Genomic DNA, 20,259 nt, shown 5'->3' with positions numbered 1-20,259 from the left:
AGTGTGTCCCGACATTGCTGGTACAGACAATGTCGGACAGTCCAGCATCCCATTGTCTTCACATTTCCAACAGTTTCATTTTCTAAAGGGCACAGAGTGGCCACAGCCAGATGCAGCCTGAGGGTTTACAAATGGGGTCGGCTTCATGTTCTCAGTTTAATATTCTGTTACCAGAAATGCCTGGTGGGTTCTTTCCTCGGCTTAGTATAGAAATAAAAAAGCTGGGAATCTGTTGCAGACAGAAAAGTTGATTTGCGAAGTGACCAGGTGAGCAGGGAAGGGACTGAGAAGGGGAAGGCACGTCCCTAGAGAAGGCCAGGAGGTGGGGTGCTCTGAGGGAGAGACACCAGAGGTCTTCTGAAGGGTCTTAGGATTTTAAACATTTTTTGATCCCGCTTTGTTGGGCGGGAAGCTACAGGTAAGATGTTCCCCATTGGTGGTCTCTTAATCAGTTAGGAAATGGGTGGGCAATGTTGGTGCCGCCCACCTGAAGGTGTGGTCAAGACCTCAGCAGGCCTGGATGGTCTCACTACCATCCAGGTAGTAAACCTTGAGATTTGTAAACCTTGGGTGCTGGTTCTAATCCCTGTGGCCCCGCTTTTCATCCAGCTCCCTATTTGTGGCCTGGGAAGGCAGTCAAGAATGGCCCAAAGCCTTGGGACCCTGTGCCCAAGTGGGACACCCACCCAGAAGAGGCTCCTGGCTCCTGGCTTCGGATCTACTCACCTCCAGCCGTTGTGGCCACTTGGGGAGTGAACCAAGGGACAGAAAATCTTCCTGTCTTTCTCTCCTGCTTGTGTATATCTGACTTTCCAATAAACAAAAAAATCCTAAAAAAAAAAAAGAAAGAAATTTGTAAGCTGTTGTGAAGGTGACCAATTACCGCTTGGGCCTGTGTGTGGACGTGCTAGGTGGTGTGTTAGGCGGCCGTTCTATTGGGTTCAGTTGATGAAGTGAAAATTTTCTCCGGATTTCACAATGGGGACATGGTGGAGCTGCAGTAAAGCCGGTACAACCTGAGCAGGCCTGGGCGCCCAGGACTCTGCCCAGCCGCGGGGCCGAGCGAGCCGAGCGGGCCGTGCGCTCCGTGCGCGCCCAGGTGCCGGCCGGGGGCTCCGCCTTCGGGCCCGGCCACGCGCGCTCGTCGGGCCGCCGGGCGCCTGCTCGCGCAGCTCGGCTGTGGCCGGCGAGTTTCCCCAAGTTCACGCAGGCTCCGGGTTGGCATGGCAACCAGGCAACCTGTTCCAGAGCCGCCTGCCTGCTCCGCACATGCCACCGCCGGAGCCAGGGCCAGCGCCGATCCCATGATGCACCGCGGCAGCCCAGTCCCCAGTGGGCCGCCATGTTGTTGGAGTGAAAGGTAAGGGGGAGCGAGAGCGCCGGAGAGAGAAGATCGGGGGGCTGAAATCCATCTTCATCCTACCGCTCCGCCCGTGAGTATCCGCACCCCGCCGGCTCCAGAGGGTGCTCCGGACCCCTAGCGAGCAGATGGTCCCTTCGTATTGGTGTTTGAGAGGGATTGCGGGGGTGAGAAGGGCTTTGGAAAAGCCGCCGGGGCCCTGGCTGAGGCTTCTCACTCGCTGTTCCTCGTACATGTTTTGGAGTCAGTAGCAAGGCCCCTATTGTTATCAGAGGAGGGAGGGGGTGGGGAGCGGGGTCGAAACGAGGCAAAGGCCTGGGCTTTAGTCCCGGACCTCGGGCATAGAGGTGCCTCTGTGTGTGTGCTCGGCCCAGTTGGAAGCCCCCGAAGACTGATGTTGCCATTCGGCTGGCTTTTTTTTTGATGGCTTTGCCAAACCCCGAGGCTTCCGTGTAGCCGCGAAGTGTAATTCTGTTGCCATCCCGGATCCCTTCGACTTCTGGCGCTTCCGTGGCAGCGCCAAGGGAGGAGGAACAATACATGGCTTTGGAAGCGGTCGCGGCCCTTGTCCACTGGCGAGACTCGCCGTGGGGGCAACTTTGCAAGCCCTAAATGTGCAGAAGTGTCCAGCAGGAAGTTTCCGACGGCTGGGTAGCCTCTTGGGTGCTTGTGGCCTTTTGTTTCCGCTAGAGCCTTTTTTTTTTTTGATGGGGGGGGCTGCTCTTCAATGATGCCTGTATTGATGGCTCTCTCAACTCATAGGAGTCTCCCCCACCCCATACCCCCTGTTGGCAGTAGGGAAAATGTCCACACATAATCCAAGATAGTTTTCGTCTTCCCAGAAGTGTTTGGTAAACACAGGTCGTTTTTTAGACCTGGCTGGACCACTCCCACATCAAGTGATGAATATGCTTGCGTACCCCCTCTCCGTTAAGTCCCCTCTTCCCACACCCTCCGGGGGGCGGTGAGGAGAACCCAACAACAAAAGAAATCTCAAACCCACAGGCGGCGTGACCGGCGAGGGTTTCTTCCTCGCAGTAACTTGGAGGATTGTTATCCTTCATTGTTCCGTGAGCAGAATACCGTTCTGAGCTCTTGTTAGCTTCCTGTGCGCTTTTTGTTGTTGTTGTTGTTGCATAGAGGGCTCAGATTTAACGAGGTTTTTTGGGGGGGGGGGGGTTCCTGCTTTGAAGACAGTTACTTGTGAAACTGTAGGTTTCAGCTTTTTGTGTGTTTTATGAAAACACTGAAAAACTCAAGATCAGTGGCCTCTGATGGCAGTGTTGGTAAGCAGTATCAACGTTTTGAGCCATCGCTGACCTTAACTTTGTGAAACACTCCCAGGACTGTGCCTTTCTCTGGATCTTCCCTGGCTTCTGGACTTTGAGTTGGTATTTTGCCTTGGCCGACACTTGAATTCGTTTTGTCCAAGGCCACAGCTTTTTGAAGTCGCAGTTTGTTTGGTGTGGGTTTGCCCTGAACTGCTTTACAATAAATTTATGACCACAGAATATTTGTTTGGTGTGGTAAAAATAAACACCTCTTCAACCACAAACATTTTAGTCAAAGGTGAACGTAGAGATGAGTTAGCCCCATTCCTTTGTTTGAAGTAAACTCTGTTAGTGACAAAACCCCTTGATGGAAACAGCTGGAAAGCTATAGGGGACTACCTGGCATTTAATTCTAGCTGCTTAATGTATTTATTGTATCATTTGTAAAAAAAAAACAAAACCAAAAAAACACCAAGATTACATTGCAATGGCTGCATCCCACCTTGTAAGTGAATGTTGAGTTTCCTAAGTTAAATGTTTACTTTGGATGTTTGTGTTATTTAGGTGACTGCCTTCTTTATTTTTTGTGCTGTAGTTGCTGAGGTCACAACTCCTCCTCTCGATGCCTCCTCCCCTCCCCGCCAAGACACAGGTTAATTGGTTAGGCATTTGCTCAGTTTCAGATCGTCCCTTTCTGCCAGTTTTTTTTTTTTTCCTTGTTTGAGAAGCTTCCCTGCCTCACTAGCAGGAAGTCTCAGGGCCAACAGCTAGCTTTACAAATGCCAGTTGTTTGTTTGAACCATTTAATAGGAATTTCTCCTCCCCATTCCCTTTTTGAATGAAGTTGTATTCAGTGTGTTTCGGGAGTAGATTCCTTTCTCTTAAAGACATTCTTGGTTTCATGACTAATTTGATAAGTCCTTTATTTCAGAAGAGATTGCATTTACTCTTTTAAGAATTGTCTTAGAGACTAGGCTTCTACTGCCTTCAGTGGTGGTCACCAGATTTGTGAGGTCTTTGGCATGGTGACTTCCTGTGGTCAAAAACTGTTAAATGTATTACATTGTCTTGATTAAAACCCGAAAACATTGTGAGACAGAGGAAGGATTTCTTTCATTTTGATAAGGAAATAGACTCAGGAAGTTAGTTTAACAGCAGGACTCGGGTTTTGGAACTCCTGTTCTAGAGCAAGTTCGGAGGCCATTCTGTCGTAGGAAAAAAGGGGGCTATATAGTGATGGTAATCAGAGGATAATGATTTTTTCTGAAAACCAGGCAGGATGGCATTAGTAGGCATTCACTCTGCAAAGACTGAGGATGAAGCAGAATTATGACTTTTTGGTGCTTGGCATGTGGTAAATTTTGTTTGTGAAAGCATAATTTTAAGACCAGACAGCTAGAGTACTGTAATCCTATAAGAAGGTTCTGATAGGTTGGAATTGTTAACCTATTACAGTTTTTTTTTCTTTCTGACCTAGAAACATGAATTAGTTGAGAGAATGCTACTGTATCAGGAAGTTTAAAAAAAAATCCAACAGAGAGAAGACAGATAAAAGAAAAAATAGATCTAGTGGAAATACCACAATGGGGCTTGGGTAAGATAAGTAGTGTCGCCCTGAACAGTTAGAAGGCGGGTCTGAGGGGCCCTAGTGCCTCGGGCTGGTGTGTCCTAATTGGTAACTTATTCATTTACTTTGTAAGGTTTACAAATGCCCTCAGGCCATTATGTATTCTGTTATATTAAAAGGTTTTTGATTGTTAAGGACCTGGAATAGTAGTGTTTTATAGAAACCTTTTAGAGGTCCTTTGTTCACTTTATAGAAGAGTGGAGGATCCAAGTGAGAATGTTGAATTACTAGGGAGTAGCAAGGACTTGATAGAAAGAACTGTCCTTTTGAAGTTTGAATCTTTGCTACTTACTAGCTGGATGGCTTTGGGCACATTGCATCACCTGTGTACCATAGTATTTTCCTGTGCAGCATACGGATTATGATACTTACCTGTTAGGGTTTTTTTAAGTACATACACAAACAATGGCTGTAATATACTTGTATCTGTCACACTGTTACCAAATTGAGTCCTCTGGTTTTTACATTGTTTCCATACAGTAAAGTGTTTGAATTTGGTTTGATTTTACTCTTTGTATAGGAGTTGGAACACTGATGCAATAAAGTGATTACAGTTATAATAATTGTGATTTGGTGATAAAAAGCTTGGAATTTTTTTCCCCTCCAAGGGCAGCAGCTAAAAAGTTTGGGCTAAGAGCATTCCATTGCCCCTTTGATCAGAGGGTCTCTGTTTCTCTGCGGGGTATCCTACAGATATGTTGGACCTTTTGAAGAATCTTTTCAGGTTAAACAGACTGAGCTGCAGTTGGCTTATGCTGCAAATACGTGGGCAGGGTCACCTCGGTTTAAAAGTGCAACTGTTGCTGCCTTTTGGTAACAACACAAGCTTCTCCAAAGTAAAGGTATTGAGTGATGGTTGCAGTGTTTTGTCTTGTCGGAGTGCCTGATAAGCATTTATTTTCATACCTAGCCACTTAAGAATGGAAGTTTCAGTTCAGGAAATTGTGTAATGTCAGACGCTTAACTGCTTGACCAAATCTGGTTAGACATGATTTGCAGAAGCACAGTGTTCTGTTCTTATAGTGGCATCTATTGGGGTATATGTTTTAGAGATGCAAACGTTAACCAGATGTAACTTGTTTGTCCTTAGGTGTTGGTGGAATGAGCGTTGCATGTGTCTTGAAAAGAAAAGCAGTGCTCTGGCAGGACTCTTTCAGCCCCCACCTGAAACCTCACCCTCAAGAACCAGCTAATCCCAACATGCCTGTTGTTTTGACATCTGGAACAGGGTCGCAAGCGCAGCCACAACCAGCTGCAAATCAGGCTCTTGCAGCTGGGACACACTCCAGCCCTGTCCCAGGATCCATAGGAGTTGCAGGCCGTTCCCAGGACGACGCTATGGTGGACTACTTCTTTCAGAGGCAGCATGGTGAGCAGCTTGGGGGAGGAGGAAGTGGTGGAGGCGGCTATAATAATAGCAAACATCGATGGCCTACTGGGGATAACATTCATGCAGAACACCAGGTAAAAAAAAGTTCACTGTTTCAGCTTCGCAACTCTTATAATCACTGTCACCTAGGATATTTGCTTTTAGTGAATGTCTTTAAAATCTTACATTGTTAATTTATTTTGGTTTGAACACTCATTTGTTTTAAGATCTTGTCATTGTCACTGGATTCTTTATCATTATGGTTCTAAATAATAAATGACCAGTTTGTTTTAAAAATGACTATGGTTTTAGTATATGTTGTACATTTCTAGGATGCTTTTTGTTTTGGATAAAACTTTCCACTAACATATGCTTTATAGAATTACTGGAATCATTTATAGTACAAATACATAGTTTAGACTTTTCTGTTAGGTGTGGGCAACTTTTGTTTTTATTTCTTTAAGATTTATTTATTTGAAAGACATAGTTATAGAGAGAGATATTTTCCATCCACTGGCTCACTCCCCAAATGGCCACAACGGCCACAACTGAAGCCAGGAGCTTCCGTACAGGTGCAGGGGCCCAAGCACTTGGTCCGTCCGCTGCTGTGGAAATGGTCAGCTGGTGCTCAGATGTGATGCTGGCATTGGCCTTGCTGCTGTGTCAAAGTGCTGACCCTAACTTGAAATGCAAGCAGTTAATGTTTTGTGTCAGAAGTGAAGTGATTGTGGCCTGTAGGTTTAAACTATCGCTGTCCTCTTAGAACAGCTTGTTTGGTTTGGGATAATTTTAATGTATTAAATGCTTGTTATTAATCTGGAACCATATCTGGAATCAGCAAATTTTACTAGGAGAATTTAGCTGAATTGATGTTTCCTGATTTCTGTTCATGCATAAAGGATTAGACTTTTTGTCAGACTGTTTGAAATTGGGTATAGTTGGAGTTGGCAGGATTTGTTTATTCCTTTCTTGAAAGAGGGTTTTATTTATTTATTTGCTTTAAAAAATATTTACTTGAAATCAGAGTTATACAAGAGGAGAGGCAGAAGCAGAAAGAGAGCTCTTCCATTCCCTGGTTCACTCCCCGAATGGCCGCACTTTCCAGGGTTGGCCAGGCTAAGCCAGGAGTGTCTTCCACAGTGCCCATGTGGGTGCAGGTTGCCCTTGGGCTGTCTCTGCTGCTTTCCCAGGTTTGTGAGCTGGATTTGAAGTGGGAGCAGCTAGGAGTGAACTGGTGCGCGTGTGGTTTGCTAGTACTAAGTGTGATGGTTTTACCCACTATACTACAGAGATGGCCCCAAAGATTTTGTTATCTTAAATGTTTACTTATTTTTATTGGAAAGATAGACCAGGTTTACAAAGGGAAAGGAGAGACATCTTTTTATCCGCTGGTTCACTCCCCAAATGTCCGCAATGGCTAGAGCTGAGGTGATCTGAACAAAGCCAGGAGCCAGGAGATTCCTCTAGGCCTCCCATGCCAGGTGCAGAGTCTCTTGGGCCATCCGCTACTGTTTTCCCAGACCACAGGCAGGGAGCTGGATAGGAAGTAGAGCAGCTGGGACGCGAGTTGACACCCATATTAGATCCTGGTGCTTGTTAGGTGAGGATTTAGTCGGTGAGCCATGGTGCTGGGCCCAAGATTTTATTTCTTTTAAAAGGATAATTAGAGCGAGTAGGAGAGTCATCAGGCTGGTTAGCTCTCCAGATGGCCCTAACGGCCAGGGATGTAACCAGTTGAAGCCGGGAACTAGGGAACTTCCTGAGGGTCCCTGCATGGGTGCTGGGATTATTCTTCGTTGCTTTCCCAGGTGCATTAGCAAGGTGCTGGATCAGAAATAGAGTGGCGCAGCATTAAAGTGACCATGCTGGTGTCACAGGTGGTGGCTTAACCCACTATATCATGACTAGTGCTGGCAGAGTTGATTCTTTAGTGCCAGTCTGAGTGATGATTAGCAGCCAGAACTAACAGACTTCTTTCACTAATCCTCCAGTGTTGCTGTTGTGCTTCAAAAGCCATCAGACACAAGCGCACTTGACAGTCGGAGTTCCTTCAGTTCCTCCAAAAAATGTCAGGTTAAGAGTTCTGCCATAGTAGAAGCAAAGGCAGAATTTATCCTCTTGTTCAACAGAAATTTAGTGAGCATAGTGACCCTGCATCTGCTTCACTGATGCCGCACAGAATCAGCACTGTTTTCTAAGTGTGTGTAGATCCGGAGCGCTCAGCTCAGGTACAGCAGCTTCTTCCTGGGCACTTAGGATGGTTTGTATCTTGGATTTATATTCTTATTAAGGCACTGTATTTGTTCTCTGCTTCAAGTGCTGAAATTGGGGCTCAAATTTCATTCATCTAAATGTTCTAGTCTCTGGAACATGGCATAATAATAGAGCTTCAGAAGGAAAGTATTTTTTTAGAAGATGTATTTGTTTTTATTGGAAAGACATCAGATTTACAGACAGAAGGAGAGACTGAGCAGGATCTTCCATCTGCTGGTTCATTCCCCAAATGAGAGCTGAGCCAGTCTGAAGCCCTAAGTAGGGAGCTGTATAGGAAGTGCAACATCAAGGACAAGAACTGGTACCCATATGGGGTTCCAGTGCTTGCAAGGTGAGCCATTGCACCAGGCCTCCGAGTGTATCTTGCACCTCATGCAAGGCTGGTAAAAGAGAATATAGTGACAGGTAAAGGGGCTTAGAATGCTAAGCTAACACTCCTCAAATTTCACATTGGCCAGAGCTGAGCTGATCTAGCCAGGATTCTCCTCTGGGTCTCCTGTGTGAGTGCAAGATCTTAAGGATTTAGGCCACCTGCTGCTGTCCCAGTCCATAAGCAAGAAGCTGGATTAGAAGTGGAGCTGTAGGGATACAAAGCTGTGCGGTAGGATGGAGTATCAGTCTACTGTGCCACTGCACTGGGCCGAAAAATAGGGGTTTTTGATTTTTGTGACATTTCTGTAGGAGATGAAAGCAGAAAGATTGTAATCTGCCATTTTTGGCTAAACAAATTTAAAAATTGTATGCATACTTTATTTTTTTATTGAAAGGCAAAATAAGAGAGGGAAAAAGATATCTTCTATCTGTTGGTTCATTCCCCAAAAGGCTGAAATGACCAGGGCTACACTGTGTGGAAGCCAGGAGCCAGAAGCTTCTTCTGCATCTCCCACCTGCTTGTAGGAGCCCAAGCATTTGGGCCATTGCTGCTGCTTTCCTAGGCACATTAATACAGCAGGGAGCTGGGTTGGAAATGGAGTAGTCAGGACTGGAGCCAGTGCCCATATGGGATGCTAGTGCATGCAAGATGAGGACTTTAGCCACTGGGCTGCCACGCCGGGCATCCCCATTCCTTTTTTTAAGATTTATTTTATTTTTATTGGAAAGGTGGATATACAGAGAGGAGAGACAAAGAGGAAGATCTTCTGTCCGATGATTCACTCCCCAAGTGAGCGCAACGGCCCATACTATGCCAGTCCGAAGCCAGGAGCCTCTTCTGGGTCTCCCATGCGGGTGCAGGGTCCCAAAGCTTTGGGCTGTCCTCAACTGCTTTCCCAGGCCACAGGCAGGGAGCTGGAAGGGAAGCGGAGCTGTCGGGATAGAACCGGCACCCATATGGGATCCCAGGGCGTGCAAGGTGAGGACCTTAACCACTGCGCCACCACGCCGGGCCCAACCCCCATTTGTTTTTAAAATGTGTCTTAAGATTTCTGAAATCTTGGATTGCCTTTCCTGATGATAGGCTGATGGGCAAAAGTTGAAAGTAGTCAGGTACGTGGCCTGTGTTTTGCTGGCTGAGCAAATCGCGGTAGGTGAGTTATCTGCGTGTACCTATTAGAGACCCATTCTGGCCTTGGTCTTGAGCTGAACCTTTTCATAGGAATTCCACCTGACTTAGCAGTTCTGTTAACAAACTGAGTTAATGATATTAAATGACAAAACCTGTTTCTACACCAGTGCCGCAACTTGAAATTATTGTCATGATTGTCGGATCCTACCCATGAGATAAAGAACAGTGTGGAACTAAGGTGGTTTGTGTCTTGCAGTTGCAGACAGCTCACAGAATGACTGACCCGCAGTCCTTATGGTGATCATAATTTACTAGTGCTGATCTCACCTAGACTGACTGTTCTAGAACAGACTTGTTGTTCGTATCCAGCTTGCAGGAGGCATTTTTAGCTTTTGTGTTATGCATTAAGGAAGGACAAGCAGTTCCTCAGTTTTGTACTGAGGTAAGGAGTAGATGTGGCTGAGCTGTCATGCTGAGGAGTCACACGGCGGGCCGCACGGAGTACAGGGAGGGTGTTTCTAGGTGACAATCCCTCAGTAGAGCTTTACCACCATTGCAGCGGAGGCTCAGAAGCACGGATAGTGGAGATGTTAACTGAATACTTGTGTTCTAAGCTTTGGACTAAATATTTCCCATTTCTTATAATAGCAAGTTGGTGAGGGAAGCAATACTTCGTATTTATTTATTTTCTAGACTTATTTGCTTTGGAAAGACAGATTTATAGAGAAGGAGAAACAGAAAGAACTTCCATCCTGGTTTTCCACCAAAATGGTTGCAATGAATGGAACTAAGCTGATCTGAAGCCGTGAGCCAGGAATTTCTCTCCCTCCCCCATGTGGGTGCATGGGCCCAAGTACTTGGGTCATCTCCTGCTTTTCCAGCGCGTAAGTAGGGAGCTGGAAGGGAAGCGGGGCAGCTGGGACAGAATCTGACGCCCACATGGAATCTCGGTGCTTGTAAGTGCACAGGAAGGAGTAGTATTACCCAGGTGACTCATTGCTCTGGGTCCCAAGGTTTGTTTTTTGAGAGAGATGAGAAAGGAACGCTAGGTAGAACCTGTTTCTGGAAAAGTCATTCTGTTTCATGTTTGAGGGGACAAGGACAAATAAAACAAAGTAACACATTCACTTGATCTTAGCCAAAAGAAGCGATACAATGTAGCACATTCAAAGCTCAAAGAACTTTTCATTGTTTTGGTTAAAATGTAGAGATTGAGATTACTCAGTCCTTCCTTTTTTTGGAAAAGGAACTAAGATGAACTTATTTGGTGTCAAAATTGTTTTAAAACCCATGCAGTTTTTTCATAATACACATTTCTGTGAACATTTTTAGGACTCCTTATTTAAGCCTGATAAACAATGTAATGCTAAAGTCCGTTTTTTTTTTTTTTTTAAGATTTATTTATTTTTATTGGAAAGGCAGCTATATAGAGAGGAGATATGGAAAGATCTTCCATCAACTGGTTTAGTCCCCAAGTGGCCACAGTAGCTAGGACTGAGCCGATCCGAAGCCAGGAGCCAGGAGTTTATTCCAAGTCTCCCAGACCCGGGACCTGTTTCTAACTGTCTGCGGAAGTCACAGGCAAGGAGCTGGCTGGGAAGTAGAGCAGCCGTGATACAAATTGGCACCCACGTGGGATCTCTGCACATGCAGGGGGAGGACTTCAGCCACTAGGTTACTGTGCCGGGCCCACCGTTTTAAAGCAACATGGAGGAGGAGAGACGGAGAGGAAGATCTTTTGGCTGCTGGTTCGCTCCCCAAGTTCACAGCAAAAACTTTAGCCATTAGGCTACAATGCTGGGGCCAAATCATATGCATTTTTTAAAGCTTTGATGTGGGAAATTTCTATAGAAGGAATGACTTAATACAAGTCATGCACTTACATGCTGGCCTAAGTGATCTTATTGCCAGCACTGGCTGTCACACCACTGAATGGTGTCTTCTTTCTGGTGGGCCTTTTTCTCATCTGTCTCCTAAAGATGGCCCTTTTTTTTGCACAGTGCGATGACTTAGTGGCTCAGTCTTTGCCTTGCGTTCACCAGGATTCCATATAGGTGCTGGTTGGTCTTTTAGCATGTGGGATAAAGTTTAAAATCAGATTAGCGGGCCCAGTGTGGTAACCTAGCAGCTGAATTCCTTGCCTTGAATGCGTTGGGATCCCATTTGGGTGCCATGTGGGTTCTAATCCCAACGTCCCCACTTCCTGTCCAGCTCCCTGCTTATTTATTATTAAAAATAATAATCTTAAAAAAAATCAGATTAGCAATGCACTTTTGCCAGTGAACTGGTGAATAGAATAACTTCACAGGTTGCAATGCCAGTTAGCAGTGTTGGAGGACAGGAAGTATTCATTGTGCTGAAGACTTAAATCCATTTGTGAGCAATCAGTTTTATGGTTTTTAATGTTAGTTTTTTTTTTTTTAATCTTGTGATGTCAGGATTCTTCTGCCTTTTGTAGAGCTCCTTTTTTAAATTAAGATTTATTATTTTTTATTGGAAAGGCAGATATACAGAGAGGAAGATCTTCTGTCCCTTGATTGACTCCTCAAGTGGCTGCAGTGGCTGAAGCTGTGCTGATCTGAAGCCAGGAGCCAGGAGCCTTTTCCAGGTCTCCCATGCGAGTGTAGGGTCCCAAGGCCCTAGGCTTCCTTGACTGCTTTTCCAGGCCACAAGCAGGGAGCTGGATGGGAAGCAGGGCCGCTAGGATTAGAACCGGTGTCCATATGGGATCCTGGTGCATGCAAGTCAAGGACTCTGGCTGCTAGGCTACTGTGCCGGGCCTTGTAGAGCTTTTGGTGGCTTAAGTTTCATGATAGTGGATTCCTTCAGCTTCTCTTAAGTTTCTATAATTGAATCTGAGTAATATTTAAATGTTAGTTTCTAAGTATGAAACCTGACTGGAAATTACTGTGAGGCACCTGTGGGGCGATGGGGCAGTCGGAAGCAGGAGCCAGGAGCTTCTTCGGGGTTTCCGATGTTGCTACAGGGACCCAAGGACTCGAATTTTTGTCCTCTCCCGCTTTCCCAAGCCCTTAACAGGAGCAGCCAGGACTGAAATGGGACTCATGTGGAATGCGAGCTTTCTAGGCAGAGGCTTAAACCTTCTGTGCCAGCACCTATTTTTATCTTTTGTGTCTTTTTTGGGAAATTGTTCATATATTTAAACACACACACTCAGAGCGAACGAGAGGGAAAATCTTCTGTTCTTTGGGGTCACCTCTCAGGTGGCCGAGGTGGCCTGAGCCAGGCTGAAGTCGGAATCCAAGTGCTTTATCAAGATCTACCGGGACAGGGGCTCAAACACTGGGCTATCTGAGTTTGCTTTTTAATGCCAATAGCAGGGAGCTGGATGGGACATGGAACAGGAGGGCTGGACTGGGTGCCAGTGTTGTGGGCTGTTGCTTTACATTCTACATCACAGTGCTGGCCTCCTGTTTTTTAAAAATCTTTTTATTATTTTTTTAAATAAAGAAGTAATTTGTTTCAATGTTTTTACAATCTTAATTTTTTTTTAAAGATTTATTTTTATCATTTTTTTTTATTGGAAAGGTGGATATACAGAGAGGAGAGACAGAGAGGAAGATCTTCCGTCCGATGATTCACTCCCCAAGTGAGCGCAACGGCCGATGCTATGCCGATCCGAAGCCAGGAGCCTCTTCTGGGTCTCCCATGCGGGTGCAGGGTCCCAAAGCTTTGGTCCGTCCTCAACTGCCTTCCTGGGCCACAGGCAGGGAGCTGGAAGGGAAGCGGGGCTGCCGGGATTAGAACCAGCGCCCATATGGGATCCCGGGAGTGCAAGGCGAGGACCTTAACCACTGCGCCACCGTGCCGGGCCCAATCTTAATTTTTAAAAGAAGATAATGAAAAGACAGTTGCAGGAAAGATAAAGGAGATCTTCTGTCTGTCGAGTTACTGATCAAATATCTATAATATCTACAACAGCCAGATCTGGGGGAGCTAGGAGTCAGATACTCTGTTTGGGTCTTCCACATGGGTAACAGGTATCCAAGGACCTGGGCCATCTTTTGTTGGTTTTCCAGGCATACTAGCAGGGATCTGGATTGAAAGTGGAGCAGTCAGGACTCAACTGGTACTTGGAAATGGGGTGATGGCTTTGCCAGGGACAGCTTCAGCTGCTGCCCAGCGGCACTGGCTTCCTCCCATCTTGAAGGGTGGTAATGTATAAAACACTTAGTGGTGTTTGTATTTTCTTTTTTCCAACTTTAGGAGAAGCATAATTTGCTTTTAGTCATATTTATTTTTATTATATTTGTACAGTTAGGAAATTTGAAGCCGTCAATGTTGGGACAAAATGAAGTCTTTGGAGGGAAAGAATGTCAATGCTTGGTTAGTAACTGGAGGGGGCATGTAAAACTTGACCTGTAATAAACAAGTCAGTGGTTCAGAATGCTAGAAAATGGGACCCAGTGCAGTAGCCTAGTAGGTAAAGTACTTACCTTGCATGCACCAGGATCCCATTTAGTCACTGGTTCTAATCCCGGCTGCTCCACTTTCCATCTAGCTCCCAGGTTGTGGCCTGGGAGACAGTCAAGGATGGCCCAAAGCTTTGAAACCCTGTATCCGTGTGGGAGACTCAGAAGAAGCTCTGGGCTCCTGGCTTCAGACTGACTCAGCTCCAGCCATTGTGGCCATTTGGGGAGTGAGCCAGCAGATGGAAGATCTTTCTATTTCTCTCCAAATCTGCCTTTCAAATAAAAATAAATAAATGTTAAAAAAAAAAAAAAGAAAAAGAAAGAATACTAGAAAACACATCTTCCCACTTACAGGAGTTGTGAACTGAACACTGCTTACTTTAATAGTGATTTTTATTATTTTTTTTCTAATAGCACTGAAAGCTGCATCATGTAATGTAAAGGTCAGATCTCTACCTTGTGATTGTTTTATTCTCATATTGTGAAATCTGTTTTCTCCTTAAACTCTTGAGATAAAATGGATGATGAAATAGGGAAAAAATTTTGGGGCCGTTGGTAGAACTGTGGCCTCTGTAGAGGCAGGAGCTGTGCGTGGGGGAAGGAACACTTACGGGAGGATCCCACAAGAGCGGATTCTCTTGGCTTGCAGATTCTCAGTCTAGGATGCTCCAGCATCCAGCATAGATCGCTAGGCATTCAGAGAGAATTTTAGGTATCCAGGCACTATTCAGTAGGTGAGTATTTTCTTTGATTTTGTGTCCTCTTTTCACTTGGTGATAACAGTTTAGAGTGGCGTGCTGATGTGTGTGCCTTTCTTACTCTTTGGTGCCAGGTTAAGTATCTCTCTCTCCAGCTGGGAGTCTTATTCTCTGGATATCGCTTCCTGTCTCATTTTCTACTGTGTCTGTGGATGGAATCTGCTTGACCATGAATCTCTTGTTTGGGCTGATCACTTACAATCTTAAGACTTTTTTTTTTCAAAATTTATTTATTTATTAAGGATTTATTTATTTTTGTTAGAAAGGCAAAAAGCTAGTTCACTCCCCAAGTGGCTGCAACTGCTGGAGCTGTCATTCTGAAGCCAGGAATCAGGAGCCTCCTCTACATCGCCCCGTGGGCACAGGATTTCAAGAGTCTAGTCCATTCTCTGTTGCTTTCCCCTGCCACAAGCAGGAGCTGGATGGGAAGTAGAGCAGCTGGAACTGGAATCGACGCCCATATGGAATCCCCACGTTATTTGCAAGGCAAGGATTTAGTCACTGGGCCCTCATGCTGGGCTCAGATTTGTTTATTTTTATTGGAAGGGCAGGTCTACATAGAGGAGAGATAGAAATATTTTCCTTCTGCTGGTTCTTTTCCCAAATGGCTACAATGAATGGAACTGAGCCATTCCGGAACCAGGAGTCAGAAGCTTCTGCTCTGAGTCTGCATGCAGAAGAATCCCTATGCCTTGGGCCAGCCTTCACTGCTTTCTCAGACCATAGCAGGGGGCTGGATGGGAAGTGGAGAAGCCCGGACTTGAAACAGGGATCTGTATGGGATGCTAACCCTGTAAGGGGAGGATTAACGTGCTACACCACGGAACCAGCTCCACTGCTAATCTCAACTAACTACAAGAAAAAATTGACAACCCTAAAGATTTTCTAAAATAATAGTTTTATTGATACAATTTGCTTGTTTAAAGTATATAAATCTGTGACATCATGTATTTAACAGTTTATAGCCTTCACCAGTATCTTAGAACTTTTTATTTTAAAGATTTATTTACTTTTACTGGAAAAGCAGATCTACAGAGACAAGCTGAGGTCTTTCATCCTGATTCACTCCCTAAGTGGCTGCAATGGTTGGAGCTGAGCTGATCCGAAGCAGGAGCCAGGAGTATCTTCTGAGTCTCCCATGTGGGTGCAGGGTCCCAAGGCTTTGGGCCATCCTTGACTGCTTTCCCAGACCACAAGCAGGGAGCTGGATGGGAAGTGGAGCAGCTGGAACATGAACCTTAGCTCATATGTATGCAAGGCAAGGATTTAACCCCTGAGTCATGGGGGCCAGACCCAGGCTCATTCTTTCTTGCCTGAGCATTTAACTGGTCATCTAATTGGTTTTCTGCATCTTCTGCTTGTTTACTTCTGCCAAATTGAATTTTTGTTTTTAAAGATTTATTTATTTTTATTACAAAGTCAGATATACAGAGAGGAGGAGAGAGAGGCTTTGGGCCGTCCTCAACTGTTTTCCCAGGCCACAAGCAGGGAGTTGGATGAGAAGTGGAGCCACTGGGATTAGAACTGGTGCCCATATGGGATCCCGGCACATTCAAGGCGAGGACTTTAGCTACTTGGCCATCGTGCTGGGCCCTAAATTGAATTTTTAGACACAATTTGCCTTTGCAGATTTCTTTTTCCTTTGCTTTTGTTATTTCTAGGCTAACGTCCAGGCTCCTGCTAAAATGCTGTAGTAAGCCTTTGTGTTTGGGGTCAGCTCAAGTCCCCAGTCCTCACTGCTGTTTTTTCCCATACTGAAGTAGTTGTAGCTTTCTGAATACATGAGCTATTTTTATAGTTTGTGTAATTTCTCAGCGTGGTTGTGCTATTTTCATTTACAGAGTTTTTCCTACTTGGAACTCTCTTCCTCTTTCACCTAGCCCCTGCTCATCTGTCAGTCTTCCTTAGTGTCTTTGTCTCTGCAGAAGTTTCCCTTTTTCTCTCCAAGGTTGGGTGCCATCCTTTGGTGTTGGTATGCATCTTACTGAAGCATTTGGAGTCCTGTGTCAAGTGAACAAATTCTTGGGGTTAAGTCCAAACTTGTTGACTCAAAATGTACAGAGATAACTTTGCCTGCCTGCCTTGCTCCCTCTCTTCCTTTTTTTTTTAAGATTATTTTTGTTTGAAAGGTAGATTTTTTTCAGAAAGGGTAAGAGATGAAGAAAAAGGCCTTGCATCCATTTGTTCACTTTGCAAATGTTGTCAGTGGCCAGAGCTGAGCAGGTCTGAAGCTGGGAGCCAGGAGCTTCTTCTGGGTCTTCCCACATGGATATTGGGTCCCATGGCTTTGGGCCATCCTCTGCTACTTTCCTAGGCCACAAGCAGGGAGCTAGAAGGGAAGTGGAGCAGCTGGGACATGAACTGGTGCCCGTTTGGTATCCTGGTGTTTGCAAGGTGAGGATTTAGTCACTGAGCCTTTGTGCCAGGACCCAAATTTGACTTTTTAAATTACTGCTTTTAAACCTACTGTTTATTTGACTTTTAAAATCACTGTTTATAAGGATTCAGAGAATGGAATTAGGGTATGGAGATTCCTCAATTAATTTTTAGTTTTAGAAAACAAGAGTTTCACTGAGTGGGGAAATTGCTCTTGTTCTAACATACCTACAGACTGGTTGATCTATTTTTAGATGTAAAGCTATTAAACTCTGGTGTAATAACAAGCATAGTGTGTGTTAATAACATTACTCAGGAAGTTTTCAAAGTTGAGTAGTTCATTATTACTGTGACAATTTCATAGAAGTTTCTTGTAACAGATTTTCAGCTAGAACTAGAAAAAAATCCATCTGCAGCCATCAGTCCTAACAGCTGCAATCACTTTAATTGGAAAGGTGGATTTACAGAAAGAGACACCGAGAGAGATCTTACGTGCACAGGTTCACTTCTCAAATGGCTCAGCAGGCAGCTGGACTTGGAAGCTGAAGTTAAGACTGTAGTTCAGCCAGTTCAGTATGGGATGTGGCACTTCAAACTGGTCTTGGCTGAACTTAACTGTTAGACCAAAGGCTTGTCCAGTGTCATAATTTATTTTTATTGGAAAGGCAGATTTACAAAAAGAAGTAGAGACAGAAAGATCATCCATCTGCTTGTTTAATCGTCACATGGCCTCAACAGCAGGAGCTGAGCTGATCTGAAGCAAGGAGCTTTCTCTGAATCTCCCATATAGATGCAGGAGCCCAGAGCCTTGGCCGGTCCTCCACTGCTTTCCTAGGCCACAAGCAGGGAGCTGAGTGGAAAGTGGAGCAGCTGGAACCAATATGGGTTCCTGGCTCTTGAGGGAGGATTAGCCAATTGAGCCTTTGAGCTATGCTCAATGTCGTAGTTTTACTTGCTTTTTTTAAAAACTCATACTGTGAAGGTTCCCACTTGGAAACCAGATGTCTTATTTTCCACTGATTTGAAAAGAAACCAAAATACAAAATAACTTTACACAGGTTGTTGCTTTTATCTGGTTGGAAGGCAGGGTGAGAGAAAGTGAACAGGAGTGCACTTCATTTCCTGGGGCATTCTCCGGGGCTTGCGGTGGTCCTTTGCCAGCCCAGAGCCAGGGACTGCCAGGGCCGCTGATCTCCCACTTTCTGCTGCGTAAAGCTGGATGAAAGTGGACGTTCTGGTACTTTATTATGAGATGCAAATATCCCAGAGGGCTGTGATGGCTGGGGCCGGGGTGGACCAAAACTGGGAACCGGGAACTCCATCCAGGTCTCCCATGTGTATTGTCTTGGAAGTGGAGCAACTGGGAATCTATCCAGCCCTCATGGGATGCAGATGCAGACTGTGGTTTAATATGCAGTGCCACACACATTGCCTCAGCTCTCTTTTAGTTTTTTTTTCTTTAAAGGTTTACTTATTTATTGGAAACTTAGCTATACAGAGAGGAGGAGAGACAGAGAGGAAGATGTTCCATCCAGTAATTCACTCCCCAAGCAGCTGCAATGGCCAGAGCTACGCCAATCTGAAGCCAGGAGCCAGGAGTATCTTTTGGGTCTCCCACGCGGGTACAGGGTCTTCAGGCTTTGTGCCGTCCTTGACTGCTTTCTCAAACCACAAGCAGGAAGTTGGAAGGGAAGTGGAACTGTCGGGATTAGAACTGGTACCCATATGGGATCCTGGTGAGTGCAAGGTGAGAACTTTAGCCGCTAGGCTACTGTGCCGGACCCTGGGTCTTTGTTTTTATTTTTATTTATTTATTTTTTTAAAGATTTATTTTATTTTTATTACAAAGTCAGATATACAGAGAGGAGGAGAGACAGAGAGGAAAATCTTCCGTCTGATGATTCACTCCCAAAGTGAGTGCATCGGCCAGTGCTGTGCTGATCTGGAGCTAGGAGCCAGGAACTTCCTCCAGATGTCCCATAAGGGTGCAGGATCCCAAAGCATTGGTCTGTCCTTAACTGCTTTCCCAGGCCACAAACAGGGAGCTGGATGGGAAGCGGGGCTGCTGGGATTAGAACTGGCGTCCATCTGGGATTCCAGTGCATTCAAGGCAAGGACTTTAGCTTCTAGGCCACATCGCTGGGCCTAGATCTTTGTTTTTAAAGGTCATTACTCTCACAAGCTAGCATAGCTTGAAATATTTATATGTTTTTTAATTTTTTTTTACTTTCTGAGTTTTCTTTTGTATCTAGGAAGTAGTCACATTTATCTTAGGTGTGTTATTCCTCTCAGCACAATTGCAGTAACTGCAAGAAAGCATTAGGCAGTCTGTAACCAATAGTGTGCTATTTGATCTACTTCAAAAAAGTGTCAGCAGTTGTTGATGATGAATGTTAACGAGATATTAGTAAGTTTAATTTTGGATTTTGTCTTGATTTCATTTTTTAATATATAATTAATGTGAGAATTAAAAACAGTATAGTAAATGCTTGCTAGAACAGTTGCTGTTTAACCCCATGTGTACTGGATTTTTTTTTTAACTTGGCTTTTTTTTTCAGCAAAGAAACATTTATTATACAAATATCATTATATTCTGAGCTGACGCTATATATACTTTATTAGAAAGTCCTTTTATTTAGGAATATGCCTTATTTCCTTCATTGTGGTGTCTGCTACTCTGGTGGATTAAGCCATTCTCCAAAGTGCCTGGAGTAGCCAGAGTTGTGAAAAGGATGCTTAGTTTGTACTTGCCTTTGATACTAGGAGAAGTAGTAAAAAGTATTGAGGTTTGGCCTGCTATGGTAGCCTATCGGCTAAAGTCGTCACCTTGCATGTGCCGCGTTCTTATGTGGGCACTGGTTCGTATCCTGGATGCTCCACTTCCCTTCCAGCTTCCTGCTGTGGCAAAACAGTCAAGGATGGCTCAGAGCCTTGGGACCCTGCACTCCCAAGGGAGACCCGGAAGAAGCTCCTGACTTTGGATCAACTCAGCTCAACTCTGGCCATTGAAGCCACTTGGGGAAGATCATTCTGTCTGTTCTCTCTGTAAATTTGACTTGCCAGCAAAAAGGCATAATCTTTTTTTTTTTTTTAAAGATTATAAAGATCCTGCACCCACATGTGAGTCCCTGGCCCCCTGGTTTGGATCTGCTCGGCTCTGACCATTGTGGCCCCCTGGGGAGTGAACCAGCAGATGGAAGATCTTTCTGTCTCCTTTTCTCTGTATACCTTTCCAATAAAAACAACAACAAAAATTTTTTTTAAGAAGAACTTAGGGCCTGGTGCAG

The 20,259-nt window shown here is 44.9% G+C and overlaps 1 protein-coding gene across 17 annotated transcripts in view; it reads left to right on the top strand.

The window, feature by feature from the left end:
• The first annotated feature begins 1,135 nt into the window (after positions 1 to 1,135).
• PUM1 (pumilio RNA binding family member 1) overlaps positions 1,136 to 20,259 on the top strand; it is a 109,946-nt gene continuing 90,822 nt past the window's right edge. For 11 of the 17 annotated variants that reach the window (XM_040974092.1, XM_040974089.1, XM_040974085.1 and 8 more), the window contains exons 1-2: positions 1,338 to 1,433; positions 5,349 to 5,722. In XM_040974092.1, coding sequence (XP_040830026.1) covers positions 5,360 to 5,722 — 363 coding nt within the window. In that variant the 5' untranslated portion in view covers positions 1,338 to 1,433; positions 5,349 to 5,359. Of the gene's footprint in view, positions 1,434 to 5,348; positions 5,723 to 20,259 lie in introns of those variants that run through there. The other 6 variants (XM_040974079.1, XM_040974078.1, XM_040974091.1 and 3 more) reach the window with 4 other exon arrangements.

Source organism: Ochotona curzoniae, unplaced genomic scaffold, assembly GCF_017591425.1.
Source record: "Ochotona curzoniae isolate NIBS_2020 unplaced genomic scaffold, NIBS_Ocur_1.0 contig_2404, whole genome shotgun sequence".
NCBI classification, from domain to species: Eukaryota; Metazoa; Chordata; class Mammalia; order Lagomorpha; family Ochotonidae; genus Ochotona; species Ochotona curzoniae.
This window is presented reverse-complemented; position numbering and strand designations above follow the sequence as displayed.